This window comes from Prosopis cineraria, unplaced genomic scaffold (genome assembly GCF_029017545.1).
Source record: "Prosopis cineraria cultivar Desert tree isolate PC_DT_omini unplaced genomic scaffold, ASM2901754v1 PC279, whole genome shotgun sequence".
Lineage (NCBI taxonomy): Eukaryota > Viridiplantae > Streptophyta > Magnoliopsida > Fabales > Fabaceae > Prosopis > Prosopis cineraria.
Genome location: NW_026555606.1, coordinates 42,065 through 57,762, shown reverse-complemented (window position 1 = coordinate 57,762; position 15,698 = coordinate 42,065). Strand labels below are relative to the sequence as shown.

Genomic DNA, 15,698 nt, shown 5'->3' with positions numbered 1-15,698 from the left:
AAAATTCCAATCCTGATGATTTGAATTGCACCTTTCTTTATAGAGTTAAAAATTTTCAGATTTAAATTCTAAAATTATAGAGACCATTCTAATTTACTCTTATAAAATTTATATAAAGCTCCAACAATTCATAAATTTTTTAAAGCATATTACCCTATGCTTAATTAAACTTATTTGTATTTAATTTTGAAATTAATTTTAAAAATAAAAATTCTAATTATAAAGATTTTAAAATTAATTTAAGCACTGTTAAAAATAATATCATGTCCTAATTGAAAATCATGTATACTTAACTATTTAAATATGTATTGGCCCAAAACAACTATTTAAATATGCATTATTTTTAAACTATTTTCCAAAAATATTCCACATGCACTTTAAAATATTAATTTTTGGATTAATGTGGAGATCCATAAAGGCAAATCCATTTTCGTCACTCTAAATGGAGCTTCATCTGTTCCCAACAAGCAAAATGCTCCACAAGACATCCTAACCAGCATTTCCAAAATTATTGGAAAAGAAATTTTTTTTGGCCAAGAACTAAATACTTGTTTTTATTTTTAAAGAATTTTAGAAAAGAAAACTTCACTAATACACAAATTTATAAACAAAAAAAAATAGGAAAATAAAATGCATTTTGTTGTTCATGGTAGTGTTGAGAAAACAACTAAAAAGAGAGAAAAAAGCTAAAGTAGCCAGAATATCATACTTGACGACAAAAATTACCTTGTAAATTATTATGATCAAGACATAGCTCTTGAAGCATATCCAATTTTCCAATACCTTCTGGTATATCACCTACAAAAAAAAAAATAACGCTTAAAGATATAGAATTCAAATTGGTCACATTTATCTATTGAGAATATTTCCCACGTATGTGATAAAGACACAAGAAATATGGCTTATTAGGGATATTTCTTGCAATTTCGATGCAGATAAAACAAACATAACAATGCTATGATTTGTTGGATATACCATACCTTTCAAGTTATTGTCACTAAGATATAACAATTGAAGCTCGGCCAAGTTTCCGATGTCTTTTGGTATATGGCCTGAAAGAAGATGGACATCTATAGTCATAGGGGACACATGCATGAGTTAAAGCACAATTGTCTAATTCTATTGAAAAATCAAACATTTCCATACAAATATGGATGAATAATAAAATGCAATTATAGAAAGTAATTGAAAATTTTCACTTGCCCTAAACTTGTACTCATAACGCATTCCACATCATCATCATATAAATGACCTTTCTTAGATTATCTCTCGTAAGGCTGGCTATCTGGAGTGAAAAGATACTTGTAACATGTATGTTTTAACTACCACTAGTTAAAATAACTTGAAAAATTTTCACTCAAACCACTAAATTTATAGTGATAGCCTTTAATGTAATAATATAAAACATACTCCCACCTATTCTTAAAGATATTTCCTATATCTTCATATATTTTGAGAAAATACTATTACATTGTTACTTTGTTAAAAACAAAATGATCCCAATATTATCCTTTTTAATTAAAGGAATGAATCTAGAACCAAAAATGTAATTTTTTGGGAAATAATCGTCGTTGGGCTTATGGGTCAGTCCCAGTCCAATAACTAAAATTGTACAATTACCTAACATATGGTTTCCCACGTTTGTGATAAAGACACAAGAAAGATGCTTATTAGGGATATTTCTTGTAATTTAGATGCAGATAAAAACAAACATATATAACAATGCTATGATTTGTTGGATATACCATACCTTCCAAGTTATTGTAATTAAGATACAACAATTGAAGCTTGGTCAAGTTTCCGATGTCTTTTGGTAAATGGCCTGAAAGAAGATGGACATTTATATCATAGGGGACACATGCATGAGTTAAAGCACAAAGTGTCTAATTCTATTGAAAAATCACACATTGCTATACAAATGTGGATGTATAATAAAATGACATTACAGAAAGTAATTGAAAATTTTCACTTTCCCTAAATTTGTACTCAGAATAAATTCCACATCATCATTATATAATGACCTTTCTTAGATTTTCTCCCGTAAGGCTGGCTACCTAGAGTGAAAAGATACTTGTAACATGTGTGTTTTAACCACCACTAGTAAAATAATTTGACAAAAATTTCACTCAAACCTCTAAATTTATACTGATAGACTTTAATGTAATAATATAAAACATACTCCCACCTATTCTTAAAGATATTTCCAACATCTTCATATATTTTAAGAAAATACTATTACTTTGTTACTTTTTAAAAAATAAAAAGATCCCAATATTATCCTTTTCAATTAAAGGAATGATTCTAGAACAAAAAAAAGTAGTTTTTTGGGAAATAATCCTCCTTGGGTTTATGGGTCAGTCCCAGTCCAATAGCTAAATATTCGACAATGACCTAACATATGGTATCAAAAGTAAGTTGCTCAGTAGTTTATTTTATAAGTGAGTGTGTACTGTGTGACTATAAGACCTGGTAGTTTGCTAAACTAAAAAATTGATTTTGGAGTGCGAATTTTTAGAAAGAGAGAGATAACTAGGTGTTTAACAAAAAGGTGGGAGTGGGAGAGATCATAACATGAAGCTCATTCCAAGACAAAACTCATATGACATCATCATTTTTAGTATATAAGATCATAATTTCTAAATTTCCATGATCTAATTTTTTTTATTGGGAAAATTAGTTATTTGGTCCTTCAACTTTTACCTTGGTTATGACCCAATCCCTTAAGTTTAACTTGTCATGACTCAATTTCTCAAGTTTGCAATCAAAATAGTATTTGATAAGATTGACTTTAGGTTGTGTTTGGACTAGAAATTGCAAAATTGAAGTTAGAATAAATTGAGTAACAGAAGTTAGGATAAAAATTAATGATGTTAACTAATTTGCATGCATAGAATTAATTATTATCATCAATTAAAATATTTTCCTTTCATAAATATTAAAATAAATGTCAAAATAATTATTTTAATATTTTTGAACAAAAGGCACTAAAAAAATAATAATCAAAAATATTATTTTAAAATCTTCCCATGATATTGACTCCTTCCAGTCACAGCAAAAGAAGACGAAGCAGAGAGATTAAAACTAAGAAGAGGGGAATAGACAAAGGGATAAAGAGGGAAGAGTAAATTGCAACTCCCTACAAAAACTACTTAATTCAAGTATTCATTCTATCCCAATTTATAAGACATTTTTTGAAAAGATTCAGTGTTCCAAAATATAATATACTTTGACCAAAAAAAAAAGGTTCCATTACTGGTCCTTTTTCAATATTATCGTTCCTATATATTCTCTTTCGTTAATATTCTTTAACAAATAGAGTATTAAATGAATGATATTTTTAAAAGTTTATATTTTTGTCCTAAAAGATTAAGGTTGTAAAATATATTTAATGAACTTGTTTGATAGGTAAGATCTTGTATAAAAATGTCTCATAAATTGGGACAGAGGTAGTACTTTTTTTGTCTCGTAAAATAAAATTCAAGGAATATTCCTTCAGAACTCAGGGCTTCTAAGAGATGTTATCAAATGTAATTCCATATATACATTCATCACACATAAGCACACATTAATACACATGTGGGGAACTTTTGTTGGGTTTTTAATCATTTTGGAAATCCCATAAAAAACAACTGTGGGTAAAAAGGATTGTAGAGATATCTCACGCATTTGCGTGTATCACGGTCCTCTAGCTACTAATAAAATGTCACAACAATAAACTAATCCGCCAAGTTTTTGTAAGGGAACATCTCTTTAACACCTACTATATATATATATATATAATGAAAGTGAACTAACTAATTAATCTCATACAAAATGATTTTATAGAAACAAAATTTTATGCACAATGACAATATAAAATGACAGCAGTTAATGTCGTATTAAATTCAAATTGGTAAAACTATTAGAACTGCAGTTCTGTATTTCCATTTTTTTTATTTCTAGTTTACAATTTAAAGGGAACAAGTGAGATGGAGACGTCATATTTGAATATTGATGTTTATATTAATATTATAACTCAATAAATGTATATAAACTCTAATATATTAATGAACTGTATTTTGACCAGAAATGCATTTTTTTAATTAGATTAGAGGACAAATTTTTATTGCAAATCCTTTTTCCTCGCTCCAAGTGGAGCTTCGTCTCTTCAAAACAAACAAAATGCTCCACCAGATATCCTAACCAGCATTTCCAAATTTATTTTTCACCGACCGAAACTAATAAAGACTTATTTTCATGTTTAAAGAATTGTTAGGAAAGAAAATTTCACCCATACACAAATTTATTTTAAAAAAGGAAAAGTAGGAAAAGAAGATGCATGGTTGTTCATTGTAATACTGAGAAAACAACTAAAGAAAGAAAGAAAACTACAGTAGCCATAATATTATAAGTTGATGAAAAAATTACCTTGTAAATTATTATGATTAAGATATAGCTCTTGAAGCATATCCAGTTCTCCAATACCTTCTGGTATATCACCTACCAAAAAAAAAAAAAAACAAGGAGAAGAAGTTAATGCTTAAAGATATAGAATTTGAATTGGTCACAGGTATATCTATTGAGAATATTTTCCACGCATGTTATAAACAAACAAGAAAGATGGTGAATCATTTTTACCAAACCTAACAACACGCAAATTATAAGAAACATATTGTGCAATAATTTTTGAACAATTTTACATGGTTTTAATGTAACTACAAAAGAAATTCTATAAATTCTCTAAAGTAACAAATTGTCTAGCTAGCTAAAAGAGGATTACAAAGAACATTGCATTATTTTGTCTTAACCAAATTAAAAAATTTTATTATGATCAATATGCCATTGAAAAATAACAGTTACAGAATTACCAAAAATTAATTTTCTCAGGGGAAATTCATTTGAACAAGGAAGCAAACCTTTGCAAAGCTGTTTTCATCAATGCGCAAAAAGCGCTAACTTTAATAATTTGAATGCCCGTGGAGGAGGGCACGAAGTTGGAAAGACAAATCTTCAAAAAAAAAAAAAATCATTAACACAAAAAAAAGTGTTTTTGGGTATATGCAACTGACTTACCCATAAAAAATTATTTTTTCTTTTACTTTTTAAATAGCTAAATAGATTTCATTACCACCAAAATTTATATCATATGGAGTTATTAAATTTTTCATAGCTATACAGAAGTTGTGATTAAAAAGATAGAGCCAAATCTGTTATTTTTATTTTAAACAAGTGGCAAATTATTTATTTAACCTTCAATCATTAGTGTCAGAAAGGTACCCAGAGACTTTGGAAGAATTATAACATTTTGAGGAATTTGATTGTCATTTATTATTTCAGCGGGATTTTATTGTTATTTTCCCAATTTAATATGTTGTTAATGTTTTATTTTTACATATTTGTATGTATAAGTTTTATATTTGCCTTCAGAAAGTTTATGTGAGTTGGGTTTGGGGGACTCACTAGGGCCAGGACAAGCCTCCAAGCTCAAAAATCACTTATAGATCCATTTACAAATTGCCCACCAATAAGGTATTTATAAGCTTTACATTATTATATACCATCAATTATCTAATAACATTTCTCTCAATTTTGATTATCAATTTTTCTTTTGTGCATCATCGCTGAAATGATTAACATTTTATTTTCAAGGAATCATCCTTCAAAACTTATGGCTTCTAAGAGTAGTTATCAAATGTAATTCTTATATACATTCATCACACACAAGCACATGTGGGGAACTTCAGTTGGGTTTTAAATTATTTTGGATATCCCATGAAAAACAATTGAGGGAAAAAAGGATTGTTGAGATATCTCAAGCATTCACGGGGATTAAACTAATATAATGCTCCAAGTTTTTGTATGGGAACATTGTTTTAAGTCCTACTATTTATATAATGAACGTGAACTAAATAATCAATCTCACAAAAAAATGATTTTATAGAAAAAAAATTTATGCACAATGGCAATATATAATGATAGCTTTTAATGTCATATTAAAATTAAATTTTGGTAAAACTATGAGAACTGCAGTTTTGTAATTTCCATTTTTTATTTCTAGTTTACAATTTAAAGGGAAAAGGTGAGATAGGGACGTCATATTTTTAAACTGATGTCTATATTAATACTATCACTCAGTAAATGTAAATCCACTTTAATATATTAATTAATTATATTTTGACCGGAAATGCATTGCTTTTTTTATTAGATTAGATAACAAGACGTCCTAATATGTATCAATAAATTTAAAAATAACTAAAGACTTCTTTTGGCCAACCTATATTAAAGACTTATCTTTATGCATAAAGAAATGTTGGAAAAGAAAAATTTATGCAAACAAAAATTTAAGAGCAAAAGGAATAATGGGAAGAGAAAATGCATTATAGTTCATAGTAATATGAGAAAATAACTAGGGAGAAAAATTGTAGTACCAATATATGATAAAGATACAAGAAAAATGGCTTAATGATGCGAGTGTCCATATATGATAAATCACTTTTATTATTTTTAACTCTGTTATGTAGTATTAAAATTGTTTTTTTTTTTTAACTTTTGACACACATGACAATGCTCTAATTTTTTCTAGTTGAGAGACATTATTCTTATTGTTCACGATGAACACAATTTAAGAGAAAAGTTATAATTTAATTATTCTTCATCAATTTAAACAAACAGCCTTTTATATTAAACTATAATTTAGATATTCTTTGTCAATCAATAATAGCTTTTATATATTTTTTATTTTAGATATTCACCTGTGTTAAAAGTAAAACTTATAGTTTTGGCCCTCCTTAAATTTTCTTAAAAATAATAATTTTTTTTTTTTTGCATGTTTTGTGTATTGCATTAATCTGACATGACAAATTCCATTAATAACATAATATAGTTAATTAATGGTAAGGGTTTTGAAAAGCAAGATTAAAAGTTGGGGGATTAGCTTTAAAAGTTTAAAGGTGAGAAGGATCATCTACAATTTTGTCAAAGTTTATGGATTTTTTTTGTGTTTTATCCTAATAATATATCATAAGTTTTACCAAATCGAAACAGTAAAATATATTTTTATTTAAATTTTAAAATAAATTTAAATAAAAATCCAAATTTATAAATGTTTTAAATTTTAAAATTAATTTTAAAAACTTATAAAAATAGTTTCAATCCTGAATGAAAACCATCTACACTTAACTATTTAAATATATATTATTTTTAAACTATTATTCAAAAATATTATATTTGAAATTTAAAGTATTAAATTTTTTGAATTACAATGGAGTAATAAATCTAAATCGAAAATAAGAAAAAAATAAAAGCTGAAAAGATAAACGAGTTTTGGATTAAGTGAAAAACAATACCTGAATTCACTTAGATTTTAAATTAGAAAATTTTCATTTAAATCCCGAGAAATTTTTATAAATTTAAAATAAAACAAAAATTACTAAATTACTCGCCTTTTTTAATAAAATACCTTCCTTTATTAGAATTGTAGTTTAGTAAATAAAATTGATTTTTGATGTAACTAAAGTCCTTTGCAATTAAATGAAAATGTCCGTATAAGAGACCTAATTGGAATTCTGCCCTTCTATACTTAAAAGCTTTGTAATATTAATCATTCATTAATAATTTTAACCTCAAGGATTAACATGCCTAATTGATCAAACAATGATGGCTTGATTAAAAAAAATAAAATATAGGCACTAGAGAATTAAATTTTCCTAAATTAAAATGAAAATAAAGTTTTTCTATTTTTTATTGTCTTACCAATCAAAAAATCATTAAAATACAATTAAAATATATTAGCAAAGAAATTAAAGTTGAAGATTTGAGATAGTGGGATAGCACATACCTATCAAAGAGTTGTATTCTAATTGTAAGTCTTTGAGCTCTTTGCATTGTATCCAATTAGATGGCAGGGCTCCTGATAATTCATTCTCCTGAAGATGTAGCATTTGTAAATTTGGAAGTCCATGACACATATTAGAGTGAATACTTCCTGACAAATTATTCCAGCTTAAATCAATTTCTTGCAACTCTGATATATTGAAGATATTTGATGGTATGTGGCCAGAAAGCTTATTAGCACCCAAATATAGAAATTTTAGATTTTGAAGAAGGCCAATCTCTATTGGAATGTCTCCTGCAAATTGATAAAGGAAAATGAAAATAAATAAGATATAAGATATAGAATTAAACAAGGAGATGTGATATATAATAATAATTAGGGTGTGTTTGGATTAGAAATTGTAAAATTAAAATTAGAAACTTAGAATATATTGAGGTTTGCAAATAGCTAAACTTAGGGTAAAAATGAGCGACATTAACTAATTTATGTTAGGATACATTTTTCTTAAAAGTCAATTTAACAAACAAAAACTTGTTTGAATGATAAAATTCGAAAGCAAGTTTAGATGTATAATGACTGAAAAAGACAAGAATGTTTTTTTTTTAAGAAAAAATATTAATCTTTAAATTACAATTTTACAAAAGGAGTCTATATACACTCAACTATTATTTATAAATTATAAAAAATAAAGTAAATTAATAAATTACTAAACTTAAATTCTAAAAATTAAAATAAGTTGATAAATTATAAAATATTAAATTATAAAGAGGTCCACATGTATCGATTTAATTAGGGATAAGGCCTTTAAATATATAAATATATGAAAGTTTTTTTTCATATAACACAATTATTTTTGTGCTTATAATTAATTAATATCATGTATTATAATATTCTCCGTTTTTTAAATATTAAAATAAAATGCATCAAAATAATTATTTTAATGTGTATTTAATAAAATGCACTCAAAAATGATAAAAGTGGGAGAATAGAAAATAATTATTTTAATATCTCCCCATGATTTTGAGTCCTTTCCATCACAAAAGAAGACGAAGCATAGAGGCGAAAAGTAAGGAGAGAGAAATGGACAAAAGGCAAAGAGGGAAGAGTAAAACTCACTGCAAAAGTTAAAAAAGCTACTTCAAATAGCTTTTTGAAAAACTTAAACAGACCCTTAATTATCACATATATTAAAAATATCGTTAATTCATAGTGTAATAATTAATTAGTAGAGTTATCATAACTGTGTGTGATTATGTATAGTACAAACAATGTGGTAGTAACACTTCCCACTTGTGCTGACACTCGTCCATAAATTTGATATTTTTAACATCATCAACCAATTATTTTTTATTATATTATTTACTTGCAGAACTAATAACAAGCTAATCACATCAGTCCCATGTTAAATGAACATAAGCTGAAGAGTTAACCCCAAACAAAAAGGTTATATAGAAATAAATAGTTTAATTTTACACATAGCACTAATATATTTTTTAACCTTCATAAAATTATAAGACTTGAAGCTTTATATTTTCCATTTGAGATTCTGGATAATAATCCTAAGTGAACAATTGAAATGAACACTTTATATTTTAACATTGATATAGATATTAGCATTGTCACTCGAGTGAATATGTTCCAAATTTAATATTACAAATAATTAATTGTTTTTTGACCGGAAAGCTGTTTAGCATAAGTTCATAATTATCAAAGTTGCAAAAGACAAAGGAAAAGATGATGGATGGTACCAAAATATTAATCTAGATTATATCTAAATCAAATATACCTTGTAAATTAATGTGACCAAGATCTAATTGTTTTTAATTAAGAAAAATCAAGTTTCCACTGCATCTGGTTATGTAAAAAAAAAATTAAATCCAATTATATGAGATGATTTTGTAATTTTAAAGTTTCAGACAATATATTAAAATGATACAATATAACTTTATGAGATTATTGAGGAATACATGAAATCAAAAACGGAACCTTTGGCTTTAATTTTAGACATATGCCTAATCAAATTTACAATAACTATATACAAATCCATCCCATAACTTGCACTGGAAAAAAATATATATATATATATATATTAGACATCAAAACAACGAAACCACACTGTTCAATACGATTAAACATCTTAACAAATCATAACACGAATTACAAGACAAACACATTGCATTGACCTTTTACACAATATATGGTATATAGATATATAGATAGATAAATGTTGAAGAAATAAAAAGAAAAAGATAAACTTTCATTTACTTACCCTGAATTTTTTAACTATACTCAATGTCCTTAATTAAACATTTGTTCAGTAAAATTATGACATCTAAAAGATTATACCTGTTAAAATATTTGAAGGATATTTTATTAATTTGTCTTTTAAAAATAACACTGTTAAGTTGTACAATGGCAACCCCTCCTAATGATATAAGACTTGTAGGTTATTATTATTGTTGTTGTATATATTTCATTATGCCATGTCATAGGAGAGCAAAGTTTTAAAAACTAGACCAGTCATTAACTTGATTGAGGTACTGATTTACAGTTTATTGATTGAATCGTGGTTAGACTGGTTGCCATTAAAATGAAAAACTGTGAATTTATAAAGGGATAAAAATAAATAAATTAAAAAGAAAATAATGAGTAATAAGTTCCCCTCTATTTAGTTTAGTACATAATCTTATAATACACCACAGTTAGTACAAATATGTGTAATATTTATGAGTCCATACTTATTATATATATATATATATATATAAAATGACAATGCATGAAGTAGTTTTACAAATTATATAAAAACTAAACTTCAAAGATTGAACCTGAGGAAAAATATAAATAAACACTTAATATTACCTAGATTTAATAGATTCTATGAATGTAGCCAAAAAAATTAGTGAAGATCGAAGAGAAAAAAAAGAAGTGAATCTCAGATGCCTCTGGACAGGGGTAATAATAGAAAAAGTGATTGGTGAAATTCCTACATTGATCGTCTGAAAGTACTAGGCGGTTAGTCAATCAAGAAGCTGGGTTCACATGTGGGGTTGAGAAGGTTTTAAGAAAATCGCAGCTCTTGGCCCCAAGTTTCAAAAAATTTACAGTTACGCCTTTTAAAAAAAAAAAGTTAACATGCATTTTTTATTTTTATCTGTTTTTTTTTTTTATTGGGAACCGGTCAGGATTTTACTAATTTTACTGGTTGTTTACTGATTTACTAGTCTTTGACTACTTTTGGTGACTTTATACTTTATTTGTGTCTGGGGTATGGAGATTTATCGGTCTGGACTAAGAGCTAGTTTTCAATTTGACTGGTTGACTTTGGCCTAGATATCAATAGGAGTGATGTAGTTTAATAAAAAATGTACAATAATATGCTATTGGAAATTATATATTGTATGTGCACAAAATTAATTATATGCAAAGCCATATATTATATATTGTTCATTATTTAAACTGGCGTCCCTTCAATAAAAAAAAAAAAATCCGACATCCCAAACAAAGGAAGCAAAGAGAGAGACAGAGAAAAGTTGTTGTTGACAAGTTTTTAGTGCTAATCAATGTGCTGTGTTGTTTTTTTTTTTCAAGAGTTAAAGTGCTAATTTGCCCTCAATTATTTTAGGTACTGATTGGACACCCTCAAATCAAGGGGGCTCAACGTTGCCTCCATACTTTAAAAGTGAAGCAACGTCATCACCCCATTAAATATTTGTTAATTTAATCATTAATTGACTAAAAACATTATACAAAATGACCTAAAAATTATAAAAAAAAAAGTCATAGATAACTACAGAAAATGACCAAAATAATTATAGGAAACAAATAGGTTCCGGTCTCTAAGTTGCCTTTCGTGTTTTGTCTTTGGCTAGCAATATTTATTTAGTTTACATTTTTTAATAGAATATCATTCTCATTTTATTTTATCTAATGTGGCACTAATAATAAGACTGTCAACTAGGCAATGCAACACTGTTAACTGCCTCTTCCTTCGGTGAGACTAGGGGGATTTCCTTTAGCATAACAAATTGTTGGCCCAAGGAAAGAAAGAAGGGAGAAAAATCATCACTCCCACAGCACTCTTGCTATTGATCGGATTAAGTCTTTCGAATAAAGAATGCAAACCATAGGTGCCACATAGGATGAGTTACTGAGGACTTCGTTACTTTTTGAAAAGTAGGGATGAATGGAGAAGACAAAATAAAGTATAAGAGCTGAGTCAAGACGATTTAAATTATAAAAAATAAGTCACAAACTGGATGGAACTATATGGGTCAACTAATTAATTTTTCATTAGAATTGCTTTGAGGTCTTTGTAAAAACAATTAAGTTTTGAGAAAAAGGTAAATAATAAAAACATTAACTAATAACAACTTTTATAATTCCTAAAAAAATAAGAAGCTTTCAAAATGAAATAAATTTTCTTACTTTATATAAAACTAAAAACTCTCTCTCTCTCTCTCTCTCTCTCATGCATATTTAGAATAAGCTTTTTAATGTCATGATGTGAAATATTTATCATTTATATAACAGCTCATGACATAATAAGGTATAACAAAGCTCAAAGAAATATAACACAGAAATAAAATTTGATTAATTTATCTATCTTAAATAAATATATTTAATTATCCTAATTATATCATACAATCAAATAATAATGTTTAGAGATATCAACAAAATTAATAATTAGTCACTGCCTTGAAGTGCGAACCCTTGAAGCATAATCAAATTTTCAATCGCTTTTGGTGTGCAATTGCAAAGCTGATTATCACTTAATATTATGTTCAGATTTGCCAAATTACTAATTATATTGAGAATATCTACTAGGATGTGGTCATTGAAAAAATTGTAAGATATGCTATTAGACCGTAAAGTATGAGCATAAAGAGACCAACTTTGAAAATTCAAAAAATAGTTGATCTTAAATGGTAGTAAACATTTTTTGACAGAACTATGATACTTTTATTAGTTTCAAAATTGACTGTTGTCTTTTGCAATAAATTAATCCTGCAATGTCTGCTAAAATAGACTCATTTTTTTGTTAGAGTCCATATATAGTAAAAATATCATAATAAAATAAAAATAAGCAATAAAGAAGACAAAGCTCTTGAACCCAACAGGAAAAAGAAGAAAATAGGAAATTGATGTATCTTGATATGTATCCATTAATTTGAACTGTGTTTAGAGTGACCAATCGAATCCTCATACGCGAAGAGTTTTGTCCCAAGTCTTTGCAATATAATAGGGCCAAATATATTAAAAAAGGAAGATGTTTTTCATCATATATACTATGATTAAATGAGGCTATAGTAGATTAATTATTGACACGAATTAAATTAGTCAAAACACTTTCAGCACCCAAATTGAGAGAAATAGTGAGACCATATTATTTCATTATTTGAACTTGTGTCCTGCTCGTGCATCATTACTTTATGCATCTCTTCAAAGTTACTTTCTTGTATGATAAACTATGCCATAGAGCATTGTTGTTACATACTATGCATATGAAATTAATAACGTTCATGTGTTATTATTATTTTTTCACTAAGTGCGGTATTTAGTTGGATTGCATTTATTTGCAACCAATTGAATAAATGAAAATGAGAATGGCATAATCATAAATTAATTTTGTATAAGGTATGAAACAAAAAATAACCATAATCTATTTCAATATTCTCAAATATCTCTCGGAATACAACATTAGTTGTTCCTGAAGATGCCTTGTTACTTTTGTTGTGGACCAGCATCTTTAGGCCTTTTGTGTAAATTTATTTGCATCTGACCAAACTAATTACATGTACGGAGGAACTTATAGTAGTTAATGTCTTATTTTATTAGTAAAGTATCAACTACGTGTTATTCAATGTCTAAACTGTAATTATTTATTGAAATGTTAGAAGAGCATAAAAACAAATGAAAAGATTAATGTTATTTTATAATTTAATGTTATGAAAAAAAAATATAACTTCCTCCCCATACTAAAAAAGAAAATCATGCTTAGTAAATAAATAAATAAAAGAAAGAAAGAACAGTGCGCCTAAGGGAAACACCCAACATAACTCAAACGGCACCTCCCACATGGCATTAAAAAAAAAAAAAAAAAAAAAGCGCTTGGTCAGAAATTAGATAGAATTGAATAGTTAGTCATATGCATATAATTAAACAACTGGTGCCCAATATCATTATTTTTAAGAGCATAGGAACCTTAAAATATATTATGGCTACATGCTGTACAGAAGAAATCAGACTATGGAAGCTCAAATTAGTTCAAAAAAAAAAAATTGACATTCTATTAATAAAAAAAACAAGAGAAAATAAATGATTTTTATAACATTAAAAATAATGAGATATTGACAGTCGAATTGACAATTTGAGTTGTTTCAGATATATATTTTTTTTAACACGAATACACAAATTTATAATCATACTTATTGAGTACACAATTATAAATACGGATGCAGCATATATCACCCGGAAAAAGTCACGGAAATCATTTGAAGATTTTTCCTCCATCATGATGATCTAAAATTTTTAATAACTTTTTCACAATCAGATTCATCATTCTCGATAGTAATTTCTTATGATTTTCTTCATAAAATGGGATTTGGAAACAAACAAAAGAATGCTTAAGACATGTCCTATAACAAGCACATGCAAATTTCTGACACAAATTTGTAATGTTATAAAAAGTAGGTTGTATTATAAAAGTAATAATTTATAACGTAACTGCAAAAAGAATTCTGAAAAATATATAACTTAAAAATATAAAATTTTCTATCTAACCACAAGAGGATTTCAAAGAACATTTGATCAATTTATCTTTCTGAAATAAGAATATTTTATTACCACCAATATATCATAAAAAGTTAATGGTAAAATAATTATCAAACGTATTATTTTGCTTAGGTGAAGTTAATTTTAATATGTAGGAAGTATATACTGATCCAAAGCTGATTCAATGAAATGCGAAAAATGTGCTAACTTTGATAATTTGAATACTCGTAAAGCCAGGAGGGTTATGTAAAATGATAATTAACAAAAGTTTGTTGATGAATTTATTCTAACAAATATAAGTGAACATTTTACAACAAATTAAAGAAGATCAACTGAGCTTGATAATAAGGCTCACATAAATCCACATTAAAATTAAGCAAAAGGATTTCCAAATAGAAAAATAAATTTAATTCATTGTAAAATACAAGAAATGCTAATAACACATTACGCAAGACATACCTGTTAAGAAGTTGCGAGACAAAGACAACAACTCAAGTGAGGATAAGTTGGAAATGGTTGGAGGTAATCTTCCTGAAAGCTGCATGAATAAGCTTCCAATCCAAGTTGGAATTTCTCCCTTGAATTCATTGTAGCTCAAGTTGAGAATTTCTAGCTTATGTAATTGGATCAACTCTTTTGGCAACTCACCATAAAGGTTGTTACCATGAAGGTCAAGTTCAACCAAGAAAGACAAATTCCCAATTTTTGAGGGCAAAGTTCCCTTGAGACCCATCTCACCAAGATTCAAAGCTATTACTTTCTCATGGTGACCATCACACATAACCCCAACCCAATTGCAAATGGAAGAAGAGTTGGACCAATTAGCCAAGTAATTGTAAGGGTCCTTAACAGAAAACTTCAAAGCAAGTAGTGCCAATTCATCATACGCAGTGAAATTGGTGAAGCATAAAGTGAAATGAAAACAAAGTAGGGAAAACAAGAGAAAGGAGAAATGACAACAAAGATTTGCCATGTTGGATACGTTGAGGGTTTCTTAGATTGATGAAGTGGTTGGAGAAGAAGGTTGTACTATATATATACACGCTTAGGAATTCACAAGCACAACTTTTAAATAGGACGGACGATTAATTATATGCATTTAAGCTAAAACTGT

The 15,698-nt window shown here is 27.3% G+C and overlaps 1 protein-coding gene across 1 annotated transcript; it reads right to left on the bottom strand.

Moving 5' to 3' along the window:
• Nucleotides 1-668: 668 nt before the first annotated feature.
• LOC129296198 (receptor kinase-like protein Xa21) lies at nt 669-15,566 on the bottom strand. Its single transcript, XM_054934791.1, has 6 exons — nt 15,044-15,566; nt 7,817-8,107; nt 4,408-4,479; nt 1,751-1,822; nt 981-1,052; nt 669-798 (listed from the first exon to the last, which is right to left on the bottom strand). The coding sequence occupies exons 1-6, from the start codon at nt 15,555-15,557 to the stop codon at nt 704-706; spliced, it is 1,116 nt and encodes a 371-aa protein (XP_054790766.1). The 5' UTR covers nt 15,558-15,566; the 3' UTR covers nt 669-703.
• Nucleotides 15,567-15,698: the final 132 nt, after the last annotated feature.

Excerpts from the sequence above, each read along its gene's own strand:
- LOC129296198 (XM_054934791.1), bottom strand. The coding sequence starts at position 15,557 with ATGGCAAATCTTTGTTGTCATTTCTCCTTTCTCTTGTTTTCCCTACTT. Across the intron at positions 4,480-7,816 it reads AGAATACAACTCTTTGATAG|GTGATATACCAGAAGGTATT; the intron begins GTATGTGCTATC and ends TTTTTTTGGTAG. Across the intron at positions 1,053-1,750 it reads TAATTACAATAACTTGGAAG|GCCATATACCAAAAGACATC; the intron begins GTATGGTATATC and ends ATCTTCTTTCAG.